At 42.8% G+C, this 25,428-nt stretch overlaps 1 protein-coding gene across 2 annotated transcripts in view; it reads left to right on the top strand.

Moving 5' to 3' along the window:
- Positions 1 to 237: 237 nt before the first annotated feature.
- LOC118376477 (ethanolamine-phosphate cytidylyltransferase-like) overlaps positions 238 to 25,428 on the top strand; it is a 37,740-nt gene continuing 12,549 nt past the window's right edge. Inside the window, exons 1-8 of one of the 2 annotated variants that reach the window (XM_052519614.1) lie at positions 238 to 627; positions 13,797 to 13,885; positions 18,255 to 18,416; positions 21,604 to 21,670; positions 22,081 to 22,165; positions 22,832 to 22,875; positions 23,843 to 23,988; positions 25,327 to 25,409. In XM_052519614.1, the coding sequence (XP_052375574.1) occupies positions 506 to 627; positions 13,797 to 13,885; positions 18,255 to 18,416; positions 21,604 to 21,670; positions 22,081 to 22,165; positions 22,832 to 22,875; positions 23,843 to 23,988; positions 25,327 to 25,409 (798 nt within the window). In that variant the 5' untranslated portion in view covers positions 238 to 505. The remainder of the gene's footprint in view (positions 628 to 13,796; positions 13,886 to 18,254; positions 18,417 to 21,603; positions 21,671 to 22,080; positions 22,166 to 22,831; positions 22,876 to 23,842; positions 23,989 to 25,326; positions 25,410 to 25,428) is intronic. The other variant, XM_052519615.1, reaches the window with a different exon arrangement.

Here is a 25,428-nt window from a genome sequence, read left to right as displayed (position 1 = left end):
ATATTCTATTCTAAGGGACTTGCAGGCTCTGGGACCTGCTATTTGATGGATTATGGATGTAGCCTATATGTTAAACAATGAATGTGAAGAACAGGGACCAGATGTCCTCTTCTATTTCATTTTAATTTCACACTCTAACTATATTCTTAATGTGGTTAGCCTTACATGTAAATCCAGATCTAATCACATGACAGTGGAGCGTGCCTCTATTATGTAACAATATGTCGGCTATCCACTAGCAGTCATCGTACGATCCAATGCCATGTGACGCCACTTCCCCGGGATAGGAGGCGTTGTCCCACGGTTCTGCTGCTCAGCCGTCACTTCTATGCAGAAACCGGCTATCCTGCAAAGGGACATACACTAGACAAAGCCTATACATACAATCGAACGGTGCAGGTATATTTGTGTCTTCGTTCGTGCTATTATTAGGGGTTGCTTGTCCAGGATATAGGCTACGTTGAAATATCATATATAATATAATCGTAGTCTTTTCGTGCACAAAATGATCAAGAACGGACATCACCCAATGAACACAACAGGGAAAGATGCAGGGACGAACGTCGGCGCTACAGCTTGCAGTCCGGAGAAGAGAAGACGAACCATCCGGGTGTGGTGTGACGGGTGGTGAGTGATACAGAATAACATTACAGTGACAGCTAGATATAAGGCCTGTGTGGCTACATTGTTGTCCTGTGCATGCATACAATTAAATGAGGCATGCCCACTTCTATGATACTTACACAAATATAGTATATTTCAAAGATTGTATATTTTAATGTGGGGAAAACGTAGCATCATTTCACCATGTATCTGATGTCCACTGAACTGTCCATAGCCAATATGCACTTCTTACAAATACTGCCATAAACATGCTTGTTCCATTCCGTCGGCATCCCGCCTGTCAAAACAGAAAGGTGTTTCAATAGGCTGCCGCATCACATGCCAGGTATGTTTACCTACCAGTCTTACTCTCAGTAATGGCGACATGCCACCAGGGTATTCACTTTGCATCTTATTCGAGCGATAGGGTAGGCTATGCACGGCGACCGTAGCTTAAGCGAACTGCATTCACGCATAGTGTGCATACATACATTGGGGCGGCAGGGTAGCCTAGTGGTTAGAGCGTTGGACTAGTAACCGGAAGGTTGCAAGTTCAAACCCCCGAGCTGACAAGGTACAAATCAGTCGTTCTGCCCCTGAACTGGCAGTTAACCCACTGTTAACTGCCTGGATGTCATTGAAAATAAGAATTTGTTCTTAACTGACTTGCCTAGTTAAATAAAGGTAAAGTAATACAAGTGGAGAAGGGTGCAATTGTGCCCGGCAATTCGGGGTCTTCCTGCATGTGGACGTTCCTGCATCTGCAGGAACTTCTCTTTATACTTATATTGGTAAATGTTTACGTTTGGGAGATGTAGGGGGCTCCAGTACAGTTGGTGCCGTTAATGCACAATAACGTTGGATGCCAGCCACCGATAAACGCCACAGAAGAAGGGGTGGGGTGTCAACGGTAGCTCGTGTCCTTCTCCCCTTGCCTGACAGGCACTGTTTTCCCGCAGTTCAGGTAACGACGGCGAGGCCCAGGTGTTCAGCAGGTGGGAGAGAAGTACACCGTGTGCTAGCTTAGCCAGCTAGTCCTAAGGAGGACTCCCTTACACAGCAGGAGGACTCTGTTACACAATCAGAATGAGTGATTCCCCACAAAAGGGCTTTAATACAGACATAAATACTCCTCAGTTTCATCAGCTGTCTGGGTGGTTGGTCTCAGATGATCCCGCAGGTGAAGAAGCCGGATGTGGAGGTCCTGGGCTGGCGTGGTTACACGTGGTCTGTGGTGGTGAGGCCAGTTGGACATACTTCCAAATTCTCTAAAACCCCATTGGAGGCGGCTTATGGTAGATAAATTGACATTAATTTCTCTGGCAACAACTCTGGTGGACATTCCTGCAATCAGCATGCCAATTGCACGCTCCCTCAAACTTGATACATCTGTGGCATTGTGTTGTGTGACAAAGCTGCACATTGTTGTCCCCAGCATAAGGGGACTGTGTAATGATCATGCTGTTTGATAAGCTTATTGATATGCCACACCTGTCAAGTGGGTAGATTATCTTGGTAAAGGAGAAATGTTCCCTAACAGGGATGTAAACAAATTTGTGCACAAAATTTGAGAGAAATATGTTTTTTGTGCGTATGAAATAAATCTGGGATCTTTTATTTTAGCTCATGAAACATGGGACCAACACTACATGTTGTGTTTATATTTTTGTTCAGAATATCAAGCTAGCTAGTACATGGTGTTGCCCTAGTTTCCAATCTGCTGTGCTAGCGGGGAGGCTTGGACGACCGGTAGATCGTGTCCTTCAAACCCCTCCTGCCAAGCACGTTTTTTTTATCCGGTACACAGCAGGCGGGGGCGACACCATGTACTAGCTAACTAGCAATCTAGCACACGGTGTCGCTAACTAGTTATTTAACTAGCACACAGTGTTGCTCTAGCACACAGTGTTGCCCTAGCCTCCCGGCATTCATGCAGGAACCAATAGGGTGCTCGAAGGGGGGCGTTCATGCAGGAACCAGTAGGGTGCTCGAAGGGGGCGTTCATGCAGGAACCAGTAGGGTGCTCGAAGGGGGGCGTTCATGCAGGAACCAGTAGGGTGCTCGAAGGGGGGCGTTCATGCAGGAACCAATAGGGTGCTCGAAGGGGGCGTTCATGCAGGAACCAATAGGGTGCTCGAAGGGGGCGTTCATGCAGGAACCAATAGGGTGCTCGAAGGGGGGCGTTCATGCAGGAACCAATAGGGTGCTCGAAGGGGGGCGTTCATGCAGGAACCAATAGGGTGCTCGAAGGGGGGCGTTCATGCAGGAACCAATAGGGTGCTCGAAGGGGGGCGTTCATGCAGGAACCAATAGGGTGCTCGAAGGGGGGCGTTCATGCAGGAATGAATGGGATGTTCGATGAGGGGATGTTCATGAAGGAACCAATGGGATGCTTGGGGGGGGTTCCTGCAGTTACAGGATTGCCCACATGCAGGAATGCCCCGAATTGCGCCTGTAGATTCATGTACACAGTGCAGGTAATACCCCCCTAAATACCACCAAAAGTCAGGTAATTCAAGACAGGAAGAGGGACCTCTGAGATAATACCCAGTGTCAACAGTCCACATTCCTTCCAACACACTTCAGGGTCCAGTGTCAGTCTTCTACATCTGTCCCTCTTTCCAGGAACAAGGGCGTTTGTTGCATGCTACATTTATTTGCATGTTCGTATTTTGTTGCACGGAATTCATAGTTTTCACAAAATACAGCATGTTACAAACAGCACCCCATAGACCTGCACTATAACTCACTCCACCTCCCTGACACCCACTGTGTCGTGCTGTAGGCGTGTAAACCACAGCACCCTCTTCCTCAGTGTTGTAACCTGCTTATGAAGCAGCCGAGCGCACGGGCAGCGGAAACACTAACAAGCCTGCCATTGTTCCGTGGTCAGAGTTTCTTTCAAAACGGAGTGGTAGTGTGTGGAAACTAAACAGTGACATTGTTGACTGTTTCTGCCATGAGAAACACCACCACACACAATCTCCCCCTGGGGCAGAGTCAGAAGCTACAGGACATGAACCTGACCCACGGCAGGAAAGTAGGAAAGAAAACACGCTTTGAATTCATGCGTGTGAAGATCAGCATTACGGTGGCTTTCTCTGGGAGAATTCCAGTCATTTTGGGTGCAGCCACCGAGCCGTGGTTAGATGGAATGTTGCAGAATGTTTCGGATGCCAGAATATTAATCGGTGGGGTGGGTTCCCAAAGCGTGCCTGTGTCAACAGAGCTCATTTCACTAACCCTTCTAACCCCTCGGCCCACACCTGCAATGTCCATGAAAGTTCATGCCCTGCGGACTCACTCGTCTGTCCTCACTAAATGCAGTACATTGTTTGGCCATACATTGCAGCAGCATCACCATATTCTTGTTGACATCTAGCACCATCAGCATCAGCTGTAGCAGGCCCTAGGAACGGCACTGGGCAGATTGACTCAGGAAAGGAAATATATATTTGTTTGTCAGTGAGACTTTAGGCTAGATTCTGTCAGATCTGCGCTAGCCAAGACCCACATGGCGGTTGTTTTGGCAGTGTTGGAAGTGAGAGCTGTCGAATCCACAAGCGGACATTGCCATTGGCTGCATGGATTGGCATTAAGAGAAATCCTAACTGGTTTAGAAGTTTGAGCACTGGAATGTGAGCTGTAATCTGCCCCTCTATTCGGCTGATAGAAATCCTCAATTTTGTTTTGTGATTTTCAATTTGAGTGTAATTTTTTCCCAAAATTGCCTACATTTACTCATTCTGAACTTGTAACGCGAGTGGGAGGGGTGTGGCTGTGTGACAATGACCACACGAGAAGACATTCTGCTTTGACGGCTCTAATGCAGTTACACTTCCGACACCACCAAAACATCAGCTATGCCGTTAACTAGTTAACTAACTTGATCTGATTGAATCTAGCCTTAAATCTGCTAAACTATCAATTGTTGGAGTGTCACTTGTCAGTGTAAGTGAGACCTTGTCTGTTTGACTATCTATCCGGACTAGATATTGTAAGGTTGCAAAATTCTGTGAACTTTCAATAAATTCTCTGGTTTTCCCGGAATCCCTGTTGGAGGATTCATGGAATCAGGATGGAAGAAACAGGAAATCCAGAATTCAAACAGGGTTTCTGGAAAACCAGGGAATTTATTTTGCAACCCTAATCTAGACACTGTCCTGCCTTTAGGGTTGAAGTTTGATACATTCTGTTCTTAATTGGTTTCCAGTGACAGAAGGTAGCCAGGGTCCAAGTTAGCAACATCGTCAACTGAGCTCTAAAGTCCACTGACACTCCTCACTCAGGCTTTCACATAGCTGCTGCCAGGCTGTGTTGTGTTCATTAGGCAACAATCAGAAGGGAAAAAAACATACTGAAACAGGAAGGGACTACCTGGATGCTCATTTTCATTTACCGTTGCAAAATGTTTGAAAACGTGTGTGCCCTAATGAAGACGACCCAGAACACAGCCTATAAACATTCAGTTTACAATCTTAGTCAGGTGAGGAGTCATTCTGAGTTGATGTCTGTCAGTATATCCCCAGTAGTAATAATCTCAGTCAGGGGAAGAGTCATTCTGAGGTGATGTCTGTCAGTATATCCCCAGTAGTAATAATCTCAGTCAGGTGAGGAGTCATTCTGAGGTGATGTCTGTCAGTATATCCCCAGTAGTAATAATCTCAGTCAGGGGAAGAGTCATTCTGAGGTGATGTCTGTCAGCATATCCCCAGTAGTAATAATCTCAGTCAGGGGAAGAGTCATTCTGAGGTGATGTCTGTCAGTATATCCCCAGTAGTAATAATCTCAGTCAGGGGAAGAGTCATTCTGAGGGGATTTCTGTCAGTAGTAATAATCTCAGTCAGGGGAAGAGTCATTCTGAGGTGATGTCTGTCAGTATATCCCCAGTAGTAATAATCTCAGTCAGGGGAAGAGTCATTCTGAGGTGATGTCTGTCAGTAAATCCCCAGTAGTAATAATCTGTCAGAGGAAGAGTCATTCTGAGGTGATGTCTGTCAGTATATCCCCAGTAGTAATAATCTCAGTCAGAGGAAGAGTCATTCTGAGGTGATGTCTGTCAGTAAATACCCAGTAGTAATAATCTCAGTCAGAGGAAGAGTCATTCTGAGGTGATGTCTGTCAGTAAATCCCCAGTAGTAATAATCTCAGTCAGGGGAAGAGTCATTCTGAGGTGATGTCTGTCAGTAAATACCCAGTAGTAATAATCTCAGTCAGGGGAAGAGTCATTCTGAGGTGATGTCTGTCAGCATATCCCCAGTAGTAATAATCTCAGTCAGGGGAAGAGTCATTCTGAGGTGATGTCTGTCAGCATATCCCCAGTAGTAATAATCTCAGTCAGGGGAAGAGTCATTCTGAGGGGATGTCTGTCAGCATATCCCCAGTAGTAATAATCTGTCAGAGGAAGAGTCATTCTGAGGTGATGTCTGTCAGTATATCCCCAGTAGTAATAATCTCAGTCAGGGGAAGAGTCATTCTGAGGTGATGTCTGTCAGTATATCCCCAGTAGTAATAATCTCAGTCAGGGGAAGAGTCATTCTGAGGTGATGTCTGTCAGTATATCCCCAGTAGTAATAATCTCAGTCAGGGGAAGAGTCATTCTGAGGTGATGTCTGTCAGTATATCCCCAGTAGTAATAATCTCAGTCAGGGGAAGAGTCATTCTGAGGTGATGTCTGTCAGTATATCCCCAGTAGTAATAATCTCAGTCAGGGGAAGAGTCATTCTGAGGGGATGTCTGTCAGCATATCCCCAGTAGTAATAATCTGTCAGAGGAAGAGTCATTCTGAGGTGATGTCTGTCAGTATATCCCCAGTAGTAATAATCTCAGTCAGGGGAAGAGTCATTCTGAGGTGATGTCTGTCAGTATATCCCCAGTAGTAATAATCTCAGTCAGGGGAAGAGTCATTCTGAGGTGATGTCTGTCAGTATATCCCCAGTAGTAATAATCTCAGTCAGGGGAAGAGTCATTCTGAGGTGATGTCTGTCAGTATATCCCCAGTAGTAATAATCTCAGTCAGGGGAAGAGTCATTCTGAGGTGATGTCTGTCAGTATATCCCCAGTAGTAATAATCTCAGTCAGGGGAAGAGTCATTCTGAGGTGATGTCTGTCAGCATATCCCCAGTAGTAATAATCTCAGTCAGGGGAAGAGTCATTCTGAGATGATGTCTGTCAGTATATCCCCAATAGTAATAATCCTAACAGATGTAATGACACCATAGATTATCTTTATGAGAGAGATAGCACAAGAAGCCTTTATTGGCCTGTGTCATGTATCTATGGTACATGGTATATCATGTATAGATAGTATATCCAAGCACATTTTAACAACAGCATAGATTATCTTTCTGAGAGCGATATCATATGAAGTATTTGTGGTAAGTACAAGAAACCATTAGACACAGGCATCAAACAAAGATTTGAACAACAAGAAAAACGAGAACAAATGTTTGGGCCGTCTTGCTGGAGGGTTGCTAGCCTGGCTGACATGTAGACCCACGTTGTACAGACCCACGTTGTACAGACCCACGTTGTACAGACCCACGTTGTACAGACCCACGTTGTACAGACCCACGTTGTCCAGACCCACGTTGTACAGACCCACGTTGTCCAGACCCACGTTGTACAGACCCACGTTGTCCAGACCCACGTTGTACAGACCCACGTTGTCCAGACCCACGTTGTACAGACCCACGTTGTCCAGACCCACGTTGTACAGACCCACGTTGTCCAGACCCACGTTGTACAGACCCACGTTGTACAGACCCACGTTGTCCAGACCCACGTTGTGCAGACCCACGTTGTACAGACCCACGTTGTACAGACCCACGTTGTCCAGACCCACGTTGTACAGACCCACGTTGTGCAGACCCACGTTGTACAGACCCACGTTGTCCAGACCCACGTTGTACAGACCCACGTTGTACAGACCCACGTTGTACAGACCCACGTTGTCCAGACCCATGTTGTACAGACCCACGTTGTGCAGACCCACGTTGTACAGACCCACGTTGTACAGACCCACGTTGTCCAGACCCACGTTGTACAGACCCACGTTGTGCAGACCCACGTTGTACAGACCCACGTTGTACAGACCCACGTTGTACAGACCCACGTTGTACAGACCCACGTTGTGCAGACCTACATTGTGCAAACCCACGTTGTGCAGACCCACGTTGTACAGACCCACGTTGTACAGACCCACGTTGTGCAGACCTACATTGTGCAGACCCACGTTGTACAGACCCACATTGTACACAGTGCGCTGTGCCCCAATGGTTTGAAAAGCCAGTAGTTATAGTTTTATATTTGATCTGTCTCAGAGTAGGCATATTGATTGGTTCTTTCAAAAAATGTATATATTTGGGGTTGAGAGCTCTGGTTGTTTAGATTTGAAAACCCAACGGTTGTTAAACAAGGGGAAGACACTTGGAGGACAGGAGGACTGGTATCAGCCAGACTCTGAAGTCAGGAGGATTGGTATCAGCCAGACTCTGAAGTCAGGAGGACTGGTATCAGCCAGACTCTGAAGTCAGGAGGACTGGTATCAGCCAGACTCTGAAGTCAGGAGGACTTGTATCAGCCAGACTCTGAAGTCAGGAGGACTGGTATCAGCCAGACTCTGAAGTCAGGAGGACTGGTATCAGCCAGACTCTGAAGTCAGGAGGACTGGTATCAGCCAGACTCTGAAGTCAGGAGGATTGGTATCAGCCAGACTCTGAAGTCAGGAGGACTGGTATCAGCCAGACTCTGAAGTCAGGAGGACTGGTATCAGCCAGGCTCTGAAGTCAGGAGGACTGGTATCAGCCAGACTCTGAAGTCAGGAGGACTGGTATCAGCCAGACTCTGAAGTCAGGAGGACTGGTATCAGCCAGACTAGGGGTCTCAGCCAGTAATGGAAATTAGATGGTCTTGGGACTTTTTTTGGTGGGGCTTGTGCTCTTCTGTTGTCTGTCTACTTCCTCTGATAGTGCTCTCAGTTGTCTGTCTACTTCCTCTGATAGTGCTCTCTGTTGTCTGTCTACTTCCTTTGATAGTGCTCTCTGTTGTCTGTCTACTTCCTCTGATAGTGCTCTCTGTTGTCTGTCTACTTCCTCTGATAGTGCTTTCTGTTGTCTGTCTACTTCCTCTGATAGTGCTCTCTGTTGTCTGTCTACTTCCTCTGATAGTGCTCTCTGTTGTCTGTCTACTTCCTCTGATAGTGCTCTCTGTTGTCTGTCTACTTCCTCTGATAGTGCTCTCTGTTGTCTGTCTACTTCCTCTGATAGTGCTCTCTGTTGTCTGTCTACTTCCTCTGATAGTGCTTTCTGTTGTCTGTCTACTTCCTCTGATAGTGCTCTCTGTTGTCTGTCTACTTCCTCTGATAGTGCTCTCTGTTGTCTGTCTACTTCCTCTGATAGTGCTTTCTGTTGTCTGTCTACTTCCTCTGATAGTGCTCTTCTGTTGTCTGTCTACTTCCTCTGATAGTGCTCTCTATTGTACCACTCTACCATTCTCTACTAGGACCTAGCTGGTGTTATTGTACCACTCTACCATTCTCTACTAGAACCAAGCTGGTGTTATTGTACCACTCTACCATTCTCTACTAGAACCTAGCTGGTGTTATTGTACCACTCTACCATTCTCTACTAGGTCCTATCTGGTGTTATTGTACCACTCTACCATTCTCTACTAGGACCTAGCTGGTGTTATTGTACCACTCTACCATTCTCTACTAGAACCAAGCTGGTGTTATTGTACCACTCTACCATTCTCTACTAGAACCTAGCTGGTGTTATTGTACCACTCTACCATTCTCTACTAGAACCTAGCTGGTGTTATTGTACCACTATTGTACCACTCTACCATTCTCTACCATATCTGGTGTTATTGTACCATTCTCTACTAGAACCTAGCTGGTGTTATTGTACCACTCTACCATTCTCTACTAGAACCTAGCTGGTGTTATTGTACCACTCTACCATTCTCTACTAGAACCTAGCTGGTGTTATTGTACCACTCTACCATTCTCTACTAGGACCTAGCTGGTGTTATTGTACCACTCCACCATTCTCTACTAGGACCTAGCTGGTGTTATTGTACCACTCTACCATTCTCTACTAGGACCTAGCTGGTGTTATTGTACCACTCTACCATTCTCTACTAGGACCTAGCTGGTGTTATTGTACCACTCTACCATTCTCTACTAGGACCTAGCTGGTGTTATTGTACCACTCTACCATTCTCTACTAGGACCTAGCTGGTGTTATTGTACCACTCTACCATTCTCTACTAGGACCTAGCTGGTGTTATTGTACCACTCTACCATTCTCTACTAGAACCTAGCTGGTGTTATTGTACCACTCTACCATTCTCTACTAGAACCTAGCTGGTGTTATTGTACCACTCCACCATTCTCTACTAGGACCTAGCTGGCGTTATTGTCAAACAGCTCTGGTGCTATTTGGGTGTCTGTCTGCTAGCTGACCTTGCCACACTACTTAATATTTCATCACGTCCTGTGATCCTCTGGTGATTCCTACCCTGCTAAAAAAAACAACAGGAGCAGCATCACCCCAGGCCAGGCCACCTTTCAAGCCACCTAGTGTTCCTGGGTTACACTGCCCAAGGGCAGGCAAGCAGACAGGCAGATATACAGGCAGGCAGAGAGACTTGGACACCAAGCCTAGGACTGCAGGGCCTCTCTCACAAGCATAGTCTCTTATGTAACCCTTAGTCCTTTGTCTCAGTCTCCTTACACACACGCACGCACCCACACACACACACACACACACACACACACACACACACACACACACACACACACACACACACACACACACACACACACACACACACACACACACACACACACACACACACACACACACACACACACACACACACACACTTCACTTCTGGCCTGACCAGCCCCACTCAGTAGTCACATTAAGCCCCCTATTTAGAACAAGCATGTGGATTCCATTCCTCTAACAGACAGTGTGAACAAAACGTCTGAACGGTCAGGGACTCTGCTTATACTGTTCAGTCATCACACACACACGCACTATTCCATTCCTCTAACAGACAGTGTGAACAAAATGTCTGAACGGTCAGGGACTGCTTATACTGTTCAGTCATCACACACACACACACTATTCCATTCCTCTAACAGACAGTGTGAACAAAACGTCTGAACGGTCAGGGACTCTGCTTATACTGTTCAGTCATCACACACAAAACAATGTCCTTTTGGTCGCACCATACAACGTGTTCATTTAACATTCAATACCTTTGATAAATGACTTGCCAAGTTAAATAAAGGTTAAATAAATATACAATAAAAAATGCTTTTAAGAACAGCCACGTGGGAAAGAAAGCTGATAAAAAAGTGATAACATTAAGTGGTCCATCTTGAAAGTTCACTTAAGGGCAGTAGGAAGTAGGAACAAGAGCAGTCTGCAATGTATAGTGATACGACCACATCACACCATGGTTCAGGGGTTCACTGTGTCATCACTGCCCTACCCCTTAGACAGGCAGGCTACTTAGCAACATGAGATTCTCTGACTGCTCTGGGCTGGACATCTCTAAATCGTGACAGCTCTATTTCGATGACATTTTATAGCAGTGATAGCAATCAGGTCATGTACAGTAGTTGTAAATGGTTTATGACTGATTTGATCCATTTTTATGATCAGTCAAATTACTACAGTTGATGTACCATTAACACACGTTTTATTGATACAATACACTGGCGATAAGAAATCTCCAGGTTTCAACTTGCTCTCTAATACTTTACTGTAGGCAATGTGCCTTTATGTCAAGTGCCTCTTTAACACAGGTTACATGACTACAAATGTGCTATTCCAGTTTCGCTATAACAAGCTACTGAAGAGACTATGATGTCATTTGCCACATAATGGAAGTTATAGCCCCGAAATTCAACTCAACTTGGAAGCCAGTTCCACTGCTTTTTTCCATTCCCCCCCTCTAGCCAGGGACTGATTTAGACCTGGGATACCAAGTGGGTGGAATAAGGATCAGGTAGAACAGAACCAGCAGGCTCCGGACCTCGTAGGGTCAGATGTAACCCTGGTGAGCCTGGGGAATGGAATGGGGAAAGTGATAAATCCAAAAGAGGTCACAGGACTAGAGGTCGACGATTAGTCGGCATGTGCGATTAATTAGGACCGATTTCAAGTTTTCATAACAATCGGTAATCAGCCTTTTTGGACGCCGATTATGGCCGATTACATTGCACTCCACAAGGAAACGGCTTGGCAGGCTGACCACCTGTTACGCGAGTGCAGCTTCAAAAGGACCTTGTGGCTGCAAGGAGCCAAGGTAAGTTGCTAGCTAGCATTAAACTTATCTTATAAAAAAACTATCAATCTTCACATAATCACTAGTTAACAACACATGGTTGATGATATTACTAGGTTAACTAACTTGTCCTGCGTTGCATATAATCAATGCGGTGCCTGTTAATTTATCATCAAATCATAGCCTAGTTTAACCTCGCCAAACGGCTGATGATTTAACAGAAGTGCATTGCCGAAAAAAGCACAATCTTTGCACAAATGTACCTAAACATAAACATCAACGCCTTTCTTAAAATCAATACACAGAAGTATATATTTTTAAACCTGCATATTTAGTTAAAATACATTTATGTTAGCAGGCAATATTACCTCGGGAAATTATGTTACTTTTCTTGCGTTCATTGCACGCAGAGTCAGGGTATATGCAGCAGCTTGGGCCGCCTGGCTCGTTGCAAACTAATTTGCCAGAATTTGACATAATTATGATGTAACATTGAAGGTTGTGCAATGTAACAGCAATATTTAGACTTAGGGTTGCCACCTGTTCGATAAAATACGGAATATTTTCGGTCCATATTTCACTGAAAGAATAAACGTTTTGTTTTCGAAATGATAGTTTCCAGATTTGACCATATTAATGACCATAGGCTCGTATTTCTGTGTTTATTATATTATAATTAAGTCTATGATTTGATATTTGATAGAGCAGTCTGACTGAGCCGTGGTAGGCAGCAGCAGGCTGTTTATAACTTTAAGCCTATCTACTCCCGAGATTAGGCTGGCAATACTAAAGTGCCTATAAGAACATTCAATAGTCAAAGGTATATGAAATACAAATGGTATAGAGAGAAATAGTCGATGCTTCATAATTCCTAAAATAACTACAACCTAAAACTTCTTAAACTGGGAATATTGAAGAAGTGGGAATATTGAACCACCAGCTTTCATATGTTCTGAGCAAGGAACTGAAACGTTAGCTTTTTTACATGGCACATATTGTACTTTTACTTTCTTCTCCAACACTTTGTTTTTGCATTTTATTTCAACCAACTTGAACATGTCATTATTTATTTGAGACTAAATAGATTTTATTTATGTATAATTTTAAGTTAAAAAATAAGTGTTCAGTGTTATATGTCATTATTACAAATATATATATAACAAAATTGGACGATTAATCGGTATCAGCTTTTTTTGGTCCTCCAACAATCGGTATTGGTATCGGCGTTAAAAAAATCATAATTGGTCGACCTCTACACGGGACAACAGCGTCCTGTCATCTATAGTACCCAGTATGACAAGCTTCATTGTATCTAATACCATGGTTCATCATGTTTATGACTGACTATGACAGATGGTATGTCTTATGTAGCTGTTATAAAGGCTTTATAAATCCATACATCAGGGGGCCTACAATATACCATTGCCACTTGCTGTGCTAATTCTCACTGTACCTGTACCTCGACCACCACTGAGTGGGGAGCCGGAACAGACACCAAACGCCTGTCATGTTAGCAGTTTGAGTGATAGCAGGATAATGCTAATGTCCACCTGTTAGTCAGCTGTTAGTCATCACCGTGCTAGATTACTCTGTACCAACCTGAGTCCCAATCTGGGCTATAATCTAATCAGCTACAGATGGAGTGCTCAGTGCTCGTCTCCATGGCTACTGTGGATGTAGTGACTCTGTTTCTCTGACTGTTAGTTTGGTGGTACTAGATGTACATTTTAGACAGGTTTCCCAGAACCAGATTAAGCCTACTCCTATTTTACAAAACATTCTCAGTCCAGGAATAGGCTTAATCTGTGTCTGGAGGCTCTCCTGTTGCATGCTGGGACTTGAACCCCAGCTCCCTAGTATTAACTGTGGCTTTGTTATCCTTCCTCTAGCTATGACATGGTCCATTATGGTCACTCCAACCAGCTGCGGCAGGCCAAGGCCATGGGAGATTACCTCATCGTTGGAGTACACACAGACGGTAAGAGCTTCAGGGTTGGGGTTCCAGTCCCAGCATGCAACAGGGGAGCCTCCATCACACCAGGGCTGGGGTTCAAGTCCCAGCATGCAACAGAGGAGCCTCCATCACACCAGGGCTGGGGTTCAAGTCCCAGCATGCAACAGAGGAGCCTCCATCACACCAGGGCTGGGGTTCAAGTCCCAGCATGCAACAGAGGAGCCTCCATCACACCAGGATTGGGGTTCCAGTTCCAGCATGCAACAGGAGAGCCTCCATCACACCAGGGTTGGGGTTCAAGTCCCAGCATGCAACAGGAGAGCCTCCATCACACCAGGGTTGGGTTCCAGTCCCAACATGCAACAGGAGAGTCTCCATCATACCAGGGGTTGTACTCATTCAGCACAACGTAAGAAAATGAATGGAAACAGGGAGGAGTTACCTGGACCAATACCAGGCGTTACCTTGTCCAATAAGAATTGTTAATTTCCGTTGTGGGCCCTAATGAATGTGGCCCTGACCTCCATGGAATAACCACCACCTACCAATCCCCTCAGATGCCCAGACCCAGCATAGTGACCTCATCCTTTCAGCCCTCAACTGCCAATACCAGTCCCCCATTACATCTCCTACCCCAACCAAGACCCCAACCAGACCTGACCTGCATCACCTCAACGCAGAGCCAACACCCCCCAAACACACACACACACCAAAGCATCTCCCACCAGACCCCATCTCTCTCCTCCTTCTCTCCCAAACCCTTCAGCCTGACATGGGGAGGTGTCGGGTGGCCAGCCTCCCACTGCTTTAATAACTCATCACCATCAGACACCAGAGTTGTGTTCATTAGGCACTAAATTAAATAAAAACAGCCTGAAACAAGGATGGACTACCTGGATGGACTACCTGTTTTTCATTGTGTTTCCTAATGAACACGAGCCACTTGTGTGCTGTAAGATCTTGCGACTGTTGTGACAGTAGTAACACAGGGGCCCAAACAGTGGCTGGGACACAACAACACATCACAGCCTCCCATGGCACACTAGGGCACTCGGACACTGGGACCGACAGACACACTGTGCGACGGGTGCCATGTCAGTGTTTACCATAACCCAGAACTACATGGCTTAACTCAAACAATAGAGCCTCACACACTGTGGTCTGTCAGGGACAAAGGAGCATATATGTAGTAGGCTATAAACTCTCTATCACAGAGAGAGAGAGGTGAGAGAGGGGGGGGGAGGTGAGAGAGAGGCGAGAGGCGTGATAATGGATTATCTCTGCTACAGTGTGGATAATATACTGTACAGTCAGTGTAAAACTATTATACAGCTGGTCATGTATTTCTCTCTACCCCCCCCCCCCCTTAGGTTTATAACAGACAAGGTCATTGTCACATCCAGTTTTGTTGACTTTGCTAAAAGATATACACAGACTGTAAGGCCTTTGTCATACCCATGTTGATCATTTCTAGTCTGGGCCTAGATCTATTTGTGCTGTCTTGCCAACTTCTATGGCAAGGCATGCCGATGAGCACAGGGGTTAATTTGGCAGACAACACAAACAGTTCTGGGACCTGGCTGGATTATTTCACTTTATTGAAATAAGTTCACAGTCAACCAAGTGTTGGCGATCATACAGTATATCCATCCCTATGTTGTTGTACACACTTTGTTATCGTTTGAGTCCATCACACTATCTACTGTAGCAGCCTGGTGGTCCAGTCTTTTGATGCTCTAGCCTACTATTTTCTTTCTTCGTTGTCATGCCAATGGTTGACAACAACATGACAGTTGGCTACAGCGCCTGCAGTATAGCAGGGTTTCCTAAACTCGGTCCTGGGTCCCCCCTGGGTGCACTTTTTTGCCCTAGCACTACACAGCTGATTCAGATAATAATGTGTGGGGGGGCAGGACCGTTGTGAAGCACACAGAAACTGTGAGAGCAAAGTCTAGCGTTGCGTTTGTCTTAATATCTGTGGTGCTGTTGGTTGCAACGTCTTGCTGAGTACCTTATCCTGTCAAGACGTTCAGGACACTATCTGTTTATGACTCATCTATAGTAAACATGGTCAACATGACTCATCTATAGTAAACATGGTCAACATGACTCATCTATAGTAAACATGGTCAACATGACTCATCTATAGTAAACATGGTCAACATGACTCATCTATAGTAAACATGGTCATTATGAGTCATCTATAGTAAACATGGTCATTATGACTCGTCTATAGTAAACATGGTCATTATGACTCGTCTATAGTAAACATGGGCATTATGACTCGTCTATAGTAAACATGGGCATTATGACTCGTCTATAATAAATATGGTCAACATGACTCGTCTATAGTAAACATGGTCATTATGACTCGTCTATAGTAAACATGGTCATTATGACTCGTCTATAGTAAACATGGTCATTATGACTAAACATGGTCTATGAGTCTATAGTAAACATGGTCATTATGACTCATCTATAGTAAACATGGTCATTATGACTCGTCTATAGTAAACATGGTCATTATGACTCGTCTATAGTAAACATGGTCATTATGACTCGTCTATAGTAAACATGGTCATTATGACTCGTCTATAGTAAACATGGTCATTATGACTCGTCTATAGTAAACATGGTCATTATGACTCGTCTATAGTAAACATGGTCATTATGACTCGTCTATAGTAAACATGGTCATTATGACTCGTCTATAGTAAACATGGGCATTATGACTCATCTATAGTAAACATGGTCATTATGACTCATCTATAGTAAACATGGTCATTATGACTCATCTATAGTAAACATGGTCATTATGACTCGTCTATCGTAAACATGGTCATTATGACTCGTCTATAGTAAACATGGTCATTATGACTCTTCTATAGTAAACATGGTCATTATGACTCGTCTATAGTAAACATGGTCATTATGACTCGTCTATAGTAAACATGGTCATTATGACTCATCTATAGTAAACATGGTCATTATGACTCGTCTATAGTAAACATGGTCATTATGACTCGTCTATAGTAAACATGGTCATTATGACTCGTCTATAGTAAACATGGTCATTATGACTCGTCTATAGTAAACATGGTCATTATGACTCGTGTATAGTAAACATGGTCATTATGACTCGTCTATAGTAAACATGGTCATTATGACTCGTCGATAGTAAACATGGTCATTATGACTCGTCTATAGTAAACATGGTCATTATGACTCGTCTATAGTAAACATGGTCATTATGACTCGTCGATAGTAAACATGGTCATTATGACTCATCTATAGTAAACATGGTCATTATGACTCGTCTATAGTAAACATGGTCATTATGACTCGTCTATAGTAAACATGGTCATTATGACTCGTCTATAGTAAACATGGTCATTATGACTCGTCTATAGTAAACATGGTCATTATGACTCGTCTATAGTAAACATGGGCATTATGACTCGTCTATAGTAAACATGGGCATTATGACTCGTCTATAGTAAACATGGTCATTATGACTCGTCTATAGTAAACATGGTCATTATGACTCGTATATAGTAAACATGGGCATTATGACTCGTCTATAGTAAACATGGTCAACATGACTCATCTATAGTAAACATGGTCATTATGACTCGTCTATTGTAAACATGGTCATTATGACTCGTCTATAGTAAACATGGGCATTATGACTCGTCTATAGTAAACATGGTCATTATGACTCGTCTATAGTAAACATGGTCATTATGACTCGTCGATAGTAAACATGGTCATTATGACTCATCTATAGTAAACATGGTCATTATGACTTGTCTATAGTAAACATGGTCATTATGACTCGTCTATAGTAAACATGGTCATTATGACTCGTCTATAGTAAACATGGTCATTATGACTCGTCTATAGTAAACATGGGCATTATGACTCGTCTATAGTAAATATGGTCAACATGACTCGTCGATAGTAAACATGGCCATAAAATGTTTCTCTTACCGTCAGCTGTGAATGTGCAGACATGGATCTAAATGTGGACCGGAACTGATCACAGGACACTTGTTAAAGGGATAGTTCACTCAACTCATTTCATCATCATCACAGCTTTTTCTCTGTACTGAAAGTGCTCTATCTTGAAAACTTAACAGCTGATATGGACACTTTTTGGGGGATGATGTTAACAGTGTTCTAATGAACAAAATAGTAAAAGATGAAGTCTCCCTTTATTGCCAGGTGAAAACACTCTCTACAGCTATTAGCTTCTGGTGGTCAGTGTGTTGTGATGGATATCAGTGACTTTATTGCCAGGTGAAAACACTCTCTACAGCTATTAGCTTCTGGTGGTCGGTGTGTTGTGATGGATATCAGTGACCATTAGTAATAATACCTCCTCACCCTGTAGGTGAGATCTCACAGCACAAGGGTCCCCCGGTCTTCACCCAGGATGAACGATACAAGATGGTGAGAGCCATCAAGTGGGTGGATGAGATAGTGGAGGGAGCGCCCTACGTCACCACGCTGGAGACCCTGGACAAGTACACCAGTGACTTCTGTGTGCACGGAGGTGAGTTTGCTGAGATACTTGAATGGGTGGGCCGGTTCTGAATATTCAGTTCATCTTTATTTAACCAGGATAGGCCACTCAGCAACTGTTTGTGTAGAGAGAGAGAGGAACTTCCCCCCCATGTCTTTGAAACAGAACATTTTAATTGACTGTAACACCACGTAGTGTAGACTCAAAAATAGTAGAGTAGAACTTCACTTATTTTCATTGTATTGTTTTAATGTGAAGTGTAACATAGTAACACAAAAACATAGTAACATTAGTAACACAGTAACACAGTAACATAGTAACATAGTAACTGTAGTAACATAGTGGCATAGTGACACAGTAACATAGTAACATAGTAACAGTAGTAACATAGTGACATAGTGACACAGTAACACAGTAACATAGTAACATAGTAACATAGTAACAGTAGTAACATAGTGACATAGTAACACAGTAACATAGTAACAGTAGTAACATAGTGACATAGTAACACAGTAACACAGTAACATAGTAACAGTAGTAACATAGTGACATAGTAACACAGTAACACAGTAACATAGTAACAGTAGTAACATAGTGACATAGTAACACAGTAACACAGTAACATAGTAACAGTAGTAACATAGTGACATAGTAACACAGTAACATAGTAACAGTAGTAACATAGTGACATAGTAACACAGTAACACATTAACATAGTAACTGTAGTAACATAGTGGCATAGTGACACAGTAACATAGTAACACAGTAACATAGTAACATAGTAACATAGTAGCAGTAGTAACATAGTAACATAGTGGCATAGTGACACAGTAACATAGTAACATAGTAACATAGTAACATAGTAGCAGTAGTAACATAGTAACATAGTGGCATAGTGACACAGTAACATAGTAACACAGTAACATAGTAACAGTAGTAACATAGTAACACAGTAACATAGTAACAGTAGTAACATAGTGGCATAGTGACGAAGTAACAGTAGTAACACAGTAACATAGTAACACAGTAACATAGTAACAGTAGTAACATAGTGACATAGTGACACAGTAACAGTAGTAACACAGTAACATAGTAACACAGTAACATAGTAACAGTAGTAACATAGTGACATAGTGACACAGTAACACAGTAACAGTAGTAACACAGTAACATAGTAACAGTAGTAACACAGTAATATAGTAACATAGTGGCATAGTGACATAGTAACATAGTAACACAGTAACATAGTAACACAGTAACATAGTAGCGTATTAACACAATAACACAGTAACAGTAGAAACATAGTAACACAGTAACATAGTAACATAGTAACACAGTAACAGTAGTAACACAGTAACATAGTGGCATAGTGACACAGTAACATAGTAACACAGTAACATAGTAACAGTAGTAACATAGTGGCATAGTGACACAGTAACATAGTAACACAGTAACATAGTAACACGGTAATATAGTAACAGTAGTAACATAGTGGCATAGTGACACAGTAACAGCAGTAACACAGTAACATAGTAACAGTAGTAACACAGTAACATAGTAACAGTAGTAACACAGTAACATAGTAACACAGTAACATAGTAACATAGTAACACAGTAACAGTAGTAACACAGTAACAGCAGTAATATAGTAACAGTAGTAACACAGTAACATAATAACATAGTGGCATAGTAACACAGTAACATAGTAACAGTAGTAACATAGTGACATAGTAACACAGTAACACAGTAACATAGTAACAGTAGTAACATAGTGACATAGTAACACAGTAACACAGTAACATAGTAACAGTAGTAACATAGTGACATAGTGACACAGTAACATAGTAACACAGTAACATAGTAACATAGTAACATAGTAGCAGTAGTAACATAGTAACATAGTGGCATAGTGACACAGTAACATAGTAACATAGTAACATAGTAGCAGTAGTAACATAGTAACATAGTGGCATAGTGACACAGTAACATAGTAACACAGTAACATAGTAACACAGTGACATGGTAACAGTAGTAACACAGTAACATACTAACACAGTGGCATATTAACATAGTAACCCAGTAACATAGTAACACAGTAACATATTAACACAGTAACATAGTAACACAGTAACATGGTAACAGTAGTAACACAGTAACATACTAACACAGTGACATATTAACATAGTAACCCAGTAACATAGTAACACTGTAACATAGTAACACAGTAACATATTAGCACAGTGACATAGTAACGTACTAACACAGTAACACAGTAACATAGTAACACAGTAACATATTAGCACAGTGACATAGTAACATACTAACACAGTAACATAGTAACACAGTAACATAGTAACACAGTAACATATTAGCACAGTGACATAGTAACATAGTAACACAGTAACATAGTAACATATTAGCACAGTGACATAGTAACATACTAACACAGTAACATAGTAACGTAGTAACATAGTAACACAGTAACATAGTAACACAGTGACATGGTAACAGTAGTAACACAGTAACATACTAACACAGTGACATATTAACATAGTAACCCAGTAACATAGTAACACTGTAACATAGTAACACAGTAACATATTAGCACAGTGACATAGTAACGTACTAACACAGTAACACAGTAACATACTAACACAGTAACAAAGTAACACAGTAACATAGTAACACAGTAACATATTAGCACAGTGACATAGTAACATACTAACATAGTAACACAGTAACATAGTAACACAGTAACATAATAGCACAGTAACATAGTAACACAGTAACATATTAGCACAGTGACATAGTAACATACTAACATAGTAACACAGTAACATAGTAACACAGTAACATAATAGCATAGTAACACAGTAACATAATAGCACAGTAACATAATAGCACAGTGACATAGTAACATAGTAACTTATTAAGCCATTAACATATTATATTAACATAGTGGCATTATTAAACCATTAACATATTATATTAACATAGTAACACTGTGAGGAACTAGTAACACAAGCATTTCACTGCATCCGCTATAACATCTGCTGAACACTTATTTGATTTAGTTTGAATATTTTTGGGGGTAATATCCTGTTTTGTGTTTTCCCAGTATCTAATGGTTCTATCTTGCCCCTTGACCTCCTGTAAAGTATCTCATGTCTGTCAACTTGATCAGAATATAGCAGACATGTTGAATGTGTCATTTCAGATGACATCACACTAACAGTGGATGGGAAGGACACATACGAAGAGGTGAAGAGGTCAGGGAGGTACAGGTGAGAGTTACTCAAGCTGGAATGAACCTTGAACTAAAGCTGTCGTTAATAATATACACTGAACAAAAATATAAAGGCAACATGTAAAGTGTTGGTTTCATGAGCTGAAATAAACAATCCCAGAAATGTTCCATACACACAAAAAGCTTATTTCTCTCAAATCTTGAGCTCCAATTTGTTTTTATCCTGTTAGTGAGCATTTCTCATTTGCTAAGAAAATTCATCCACCTGACAGGTATGGCATATGAAGAAGCTGATTACACAGCATGATCATTACACAGGTGCACCTTGTGCTAGGGACAATATATTATTTATATATATTATTTTTATATATTATCATATTATTATTGCTGTTGTTATGTTCTGTTTACAATTATACAATTTTATCTCATGGCCTGGTGTGGTTCCAGGGAGTGCAAGCGAACCCAGGGAGTTTCTACCACAGACCTGGTCGGTCGCATGCTACTGATGACCAAAGCCCACCACAGCAACATAGTGAGTATAGAAACCCCTCATAGGTTACCATGGTGAGTATAGAAACCCCTCATAGGTTACCATAGTGAGTATAGAAACCCCTCATAGGTTACCATAGTGAGTATAGAAACCCCTCATAGGTTACCATGGTGAGTATAGAAACCCCTCATAGGTTACCATAGTGAGTATAGAAACCCCTCATAGATTACCATGGTGAGTATAGAAACCCCTCATAGGTTACCATAGTGAGTATAGAAACCCCTCAGAGGTTACCATGGTGAGTATAGAGACCCCTCATAGGTTACCATGGTGAGTATAGTGACCCCTCATAGGTTACCATGGTGAGTATAGAAACCCCTCATAGGTTACCATGGTGAGTATAGAAACCCCTCATAGGTTACCATAGTGAGTATAGAAACCCCTCATAGGTTACCATAGTGAGTATAGAAACCCCTCATAGGTTACCATAGTGAGTATAGAAACCCCTCATAGGTTACCATAGTGAGTATAGAAACCCCTCATAGGTTAGGAGTTCTTCCACTTCAGTTGAATTTCCACTTAGTCTCCTGTTGACATCAAACATGTAGAAGTCATGATATGCTCCTATCTGTCATGTCTCCGAGCTCCTATTGTTACAGTTGAATAATAGATGAACTGAAGCCTGTTTCCTCTCCTATGTCCCCTCAGGGACATTCAGACTATCAACAGCACACAGACAACTTTGGCAAGGTAGGTCCCATGTCTACTCTTATACAAGTACAACTTTAAGAAAAGTTATTTTTTTAAATTCCACAAAGGCTCACTCTGTGAAATGCACAGCCGTCTGTTTTTGATCATTTAAATAAAGAAGTGCCCTTTAAAAAAAGAGAGCACTTGACCATAGCAACTGCTTTGTCATGGTCTACTATTTGTGTCCAAATCCTGGGTAGACTTTCTCTGCTACAGCTTTAGTACCCCCCCAACTCTCGCCAACTCTCTCTCTGAAACAAAGGGTGTTATTGTGGTGCCCAGTTGATAATCAAAACTGTGGGCCTGGCCAGGTGGTAATGAATACCACCTCTGTTCCCTCTGAATGCAGAAACTGACCAGAGGATCTACATTTGAACAACGATTAGATTCCAAATGGGGAAAGAGAACGGAATGATCACCGTTACGTAACAAATGTTCTCTTTTTCAAACGTTGAAAGAGAGAGAACAAATATATTTGGCCAGTGTTGAATATATGTGTTGGGGCTCTGACGGACATTGAGATTTACCTCACAGTGCTGACTGACTGGCTACTGGATGTTCAAGAAGAGGGATCTCAGATGGGGTTTTACTCATCTGGCCACTGGGTGGCGCAGTGGGATCATTTTCTCCTATGAGAAAAGCCCATAGTGAATATTGAATACCAACTTTGAATACCCAATGCTATAGGATTTTAATAAGTCAAGCTGCCACATACTGGCATGGTGTGTTTTTCCCCTTTCTGCCCAATGAACACATTTATGGACAATACTTCATTCCATTTAGGGGACTTTAAATCTTTTGGCACAATAACTCCCTCAGAGGTTCCACCCGTATAGCCTCTATAAGGAATATCATACAGCATCATCTATTACTCAGTGTAATGATATCATTCCTTTGCTGGCTTGGAATGAACATTTAGTTGTGGTTTGTCAAGTGCTACACTGTATTTATACTTTGTGCATTATGGGTGTTGCAGGGTCCTAAGGGCCACAGTCCGTGGACGGGGGTGTCCCAGTTCCTCCAGACGTCCCAGAAGATTATCCAGTTTGCCTCAGGACAGGAGCCTCAGCCTGGGGACACCATCATCTATGTGGCTGGAGCCTTCGACCTCTTCCGTATCCTCTGTCTGGTGGCTCCATGAACGCACTACTTTCAATTGCATGCGTTTGATACCATTCCATTCGTTGCATTCCAGCCAATACAATGGCTGTAATCCTGCATGGTGATGTCACCCTCCACCAGCCTCCTCATATTTACCATGTCTGGTGCCGGGAGATTTTCCTGACCATGTCTATAATATGAAGTGTGTTGATACAGGTAACTGCTAAAATAAAGGAAACACTAACATAAAGTGTCTTAATAGGGTGTTGGGCCATCACGAGCCAGAACAGCTTCATTCCCCTTTGGCATACATGTCTGGAACTCTATTTGAGGGATGAGACACCGTTTTTCCACCAAAAATCCATCATTTGGTGTTTTGTTGATAGTGGTGGGAAACGCTGTCTCAGACGTCGCTCCAGAATGTCCCATAAGTGTTCAACTGGGTTGAGATCTGGTGACTGAGATAGACATGGCATATGGTTTACATCGTTTCCCTGCTCATTCAGCGACCACTTGTGCCCTGTAGATGGGGACATTGTCATCCTATGGTGGCATTGCCATGGTAGCCAAAAATAATGGCTTACCCAGCATTTTTCTCATCACCCTAGGCATGATGGGATGTTAATTGCTGAATGAACTCAGGAACCAAACCTTTGAGGAAGCACCTGCTTTCAATATACTTCGTATCCTTCATTTAGTCAAGTGTTTCCTTTATTTTGGCAGTTACATGTACATAAGAACGGTTTGACTTGTTACTAAGGCCTCCTCTGACAGCTTTGAAGGCCCTGATGGTAGGATACATCAATGTCAGGTGACTCTATACACTCATACCTACCATGTTAGAGCAAAGAGTTGTTATTTTCTGACCATGTGACCTGACCAAGAAAAACTGTGCCATAGAAAGACAAACACCCCTCATGCTGGTGTAACCGATGTGAAATGGCTCGCTAGTTAGCGGGGTGCGCTCTAATAGCGTTTCAATCGTTGACGTCACTCGCTCGGAGACCTTGGAAGTAGTTGTTCCCCTTGCTCAGCAAGGGCGACGGCTTTTGTGGAGCGATGGGTAACGATGCTTCGTGAGAGGCAGTTGTTGATGTGTGCAGAGGGTCCCTGCTTCAAGCCCAGGTAGGGGTGAGGGACGGAAGCTATACTGTTACACTACCTAGCTGCACTACACTTATTTGACGTAGATGTTCTATATTTCTATAACTGGCTCGTCCTGTGGTCAGCCAAAACACCTGGGCCCAGTCATCTACAGTGTGTGGAGAGGTTTCAGATTATAGACTGGACTCAGAGGCCTAGTTTGTAGATACTATAGTTGTTGTTGTCGGCCTTGACCAATGTCTTCTCAGATATTGGCCATGTGGACTTCCTGGAGGCGGTTTCCAGGCTTTCAGACAAGCCATATGTTATAGTGGGGTTACACTTTGACCAGGTGAGTCTGACAAGCCATA

Source organism: Oncorhynchus keta, chromosome 5 (genome assembly GCF_023373465.1).
Source record: "Oncorhynchus keta strain PuntledgeMale-10-30-2019 chromosome 5, Oket_V2, whole genome shotgun sequence".
NCBI classification, from domain to species: Eukaryota; Metazoa; Chordata; class Actinopteri; order Salmoniformes; family Salmonidae; genus Oncorhynchus; species Oncorhynchus keta.
The sequence above is the reverse complement of the archived record's forward strand: the minus strand, read 5'-3'. Positions and strand labels throughout refer to the sequence as shown.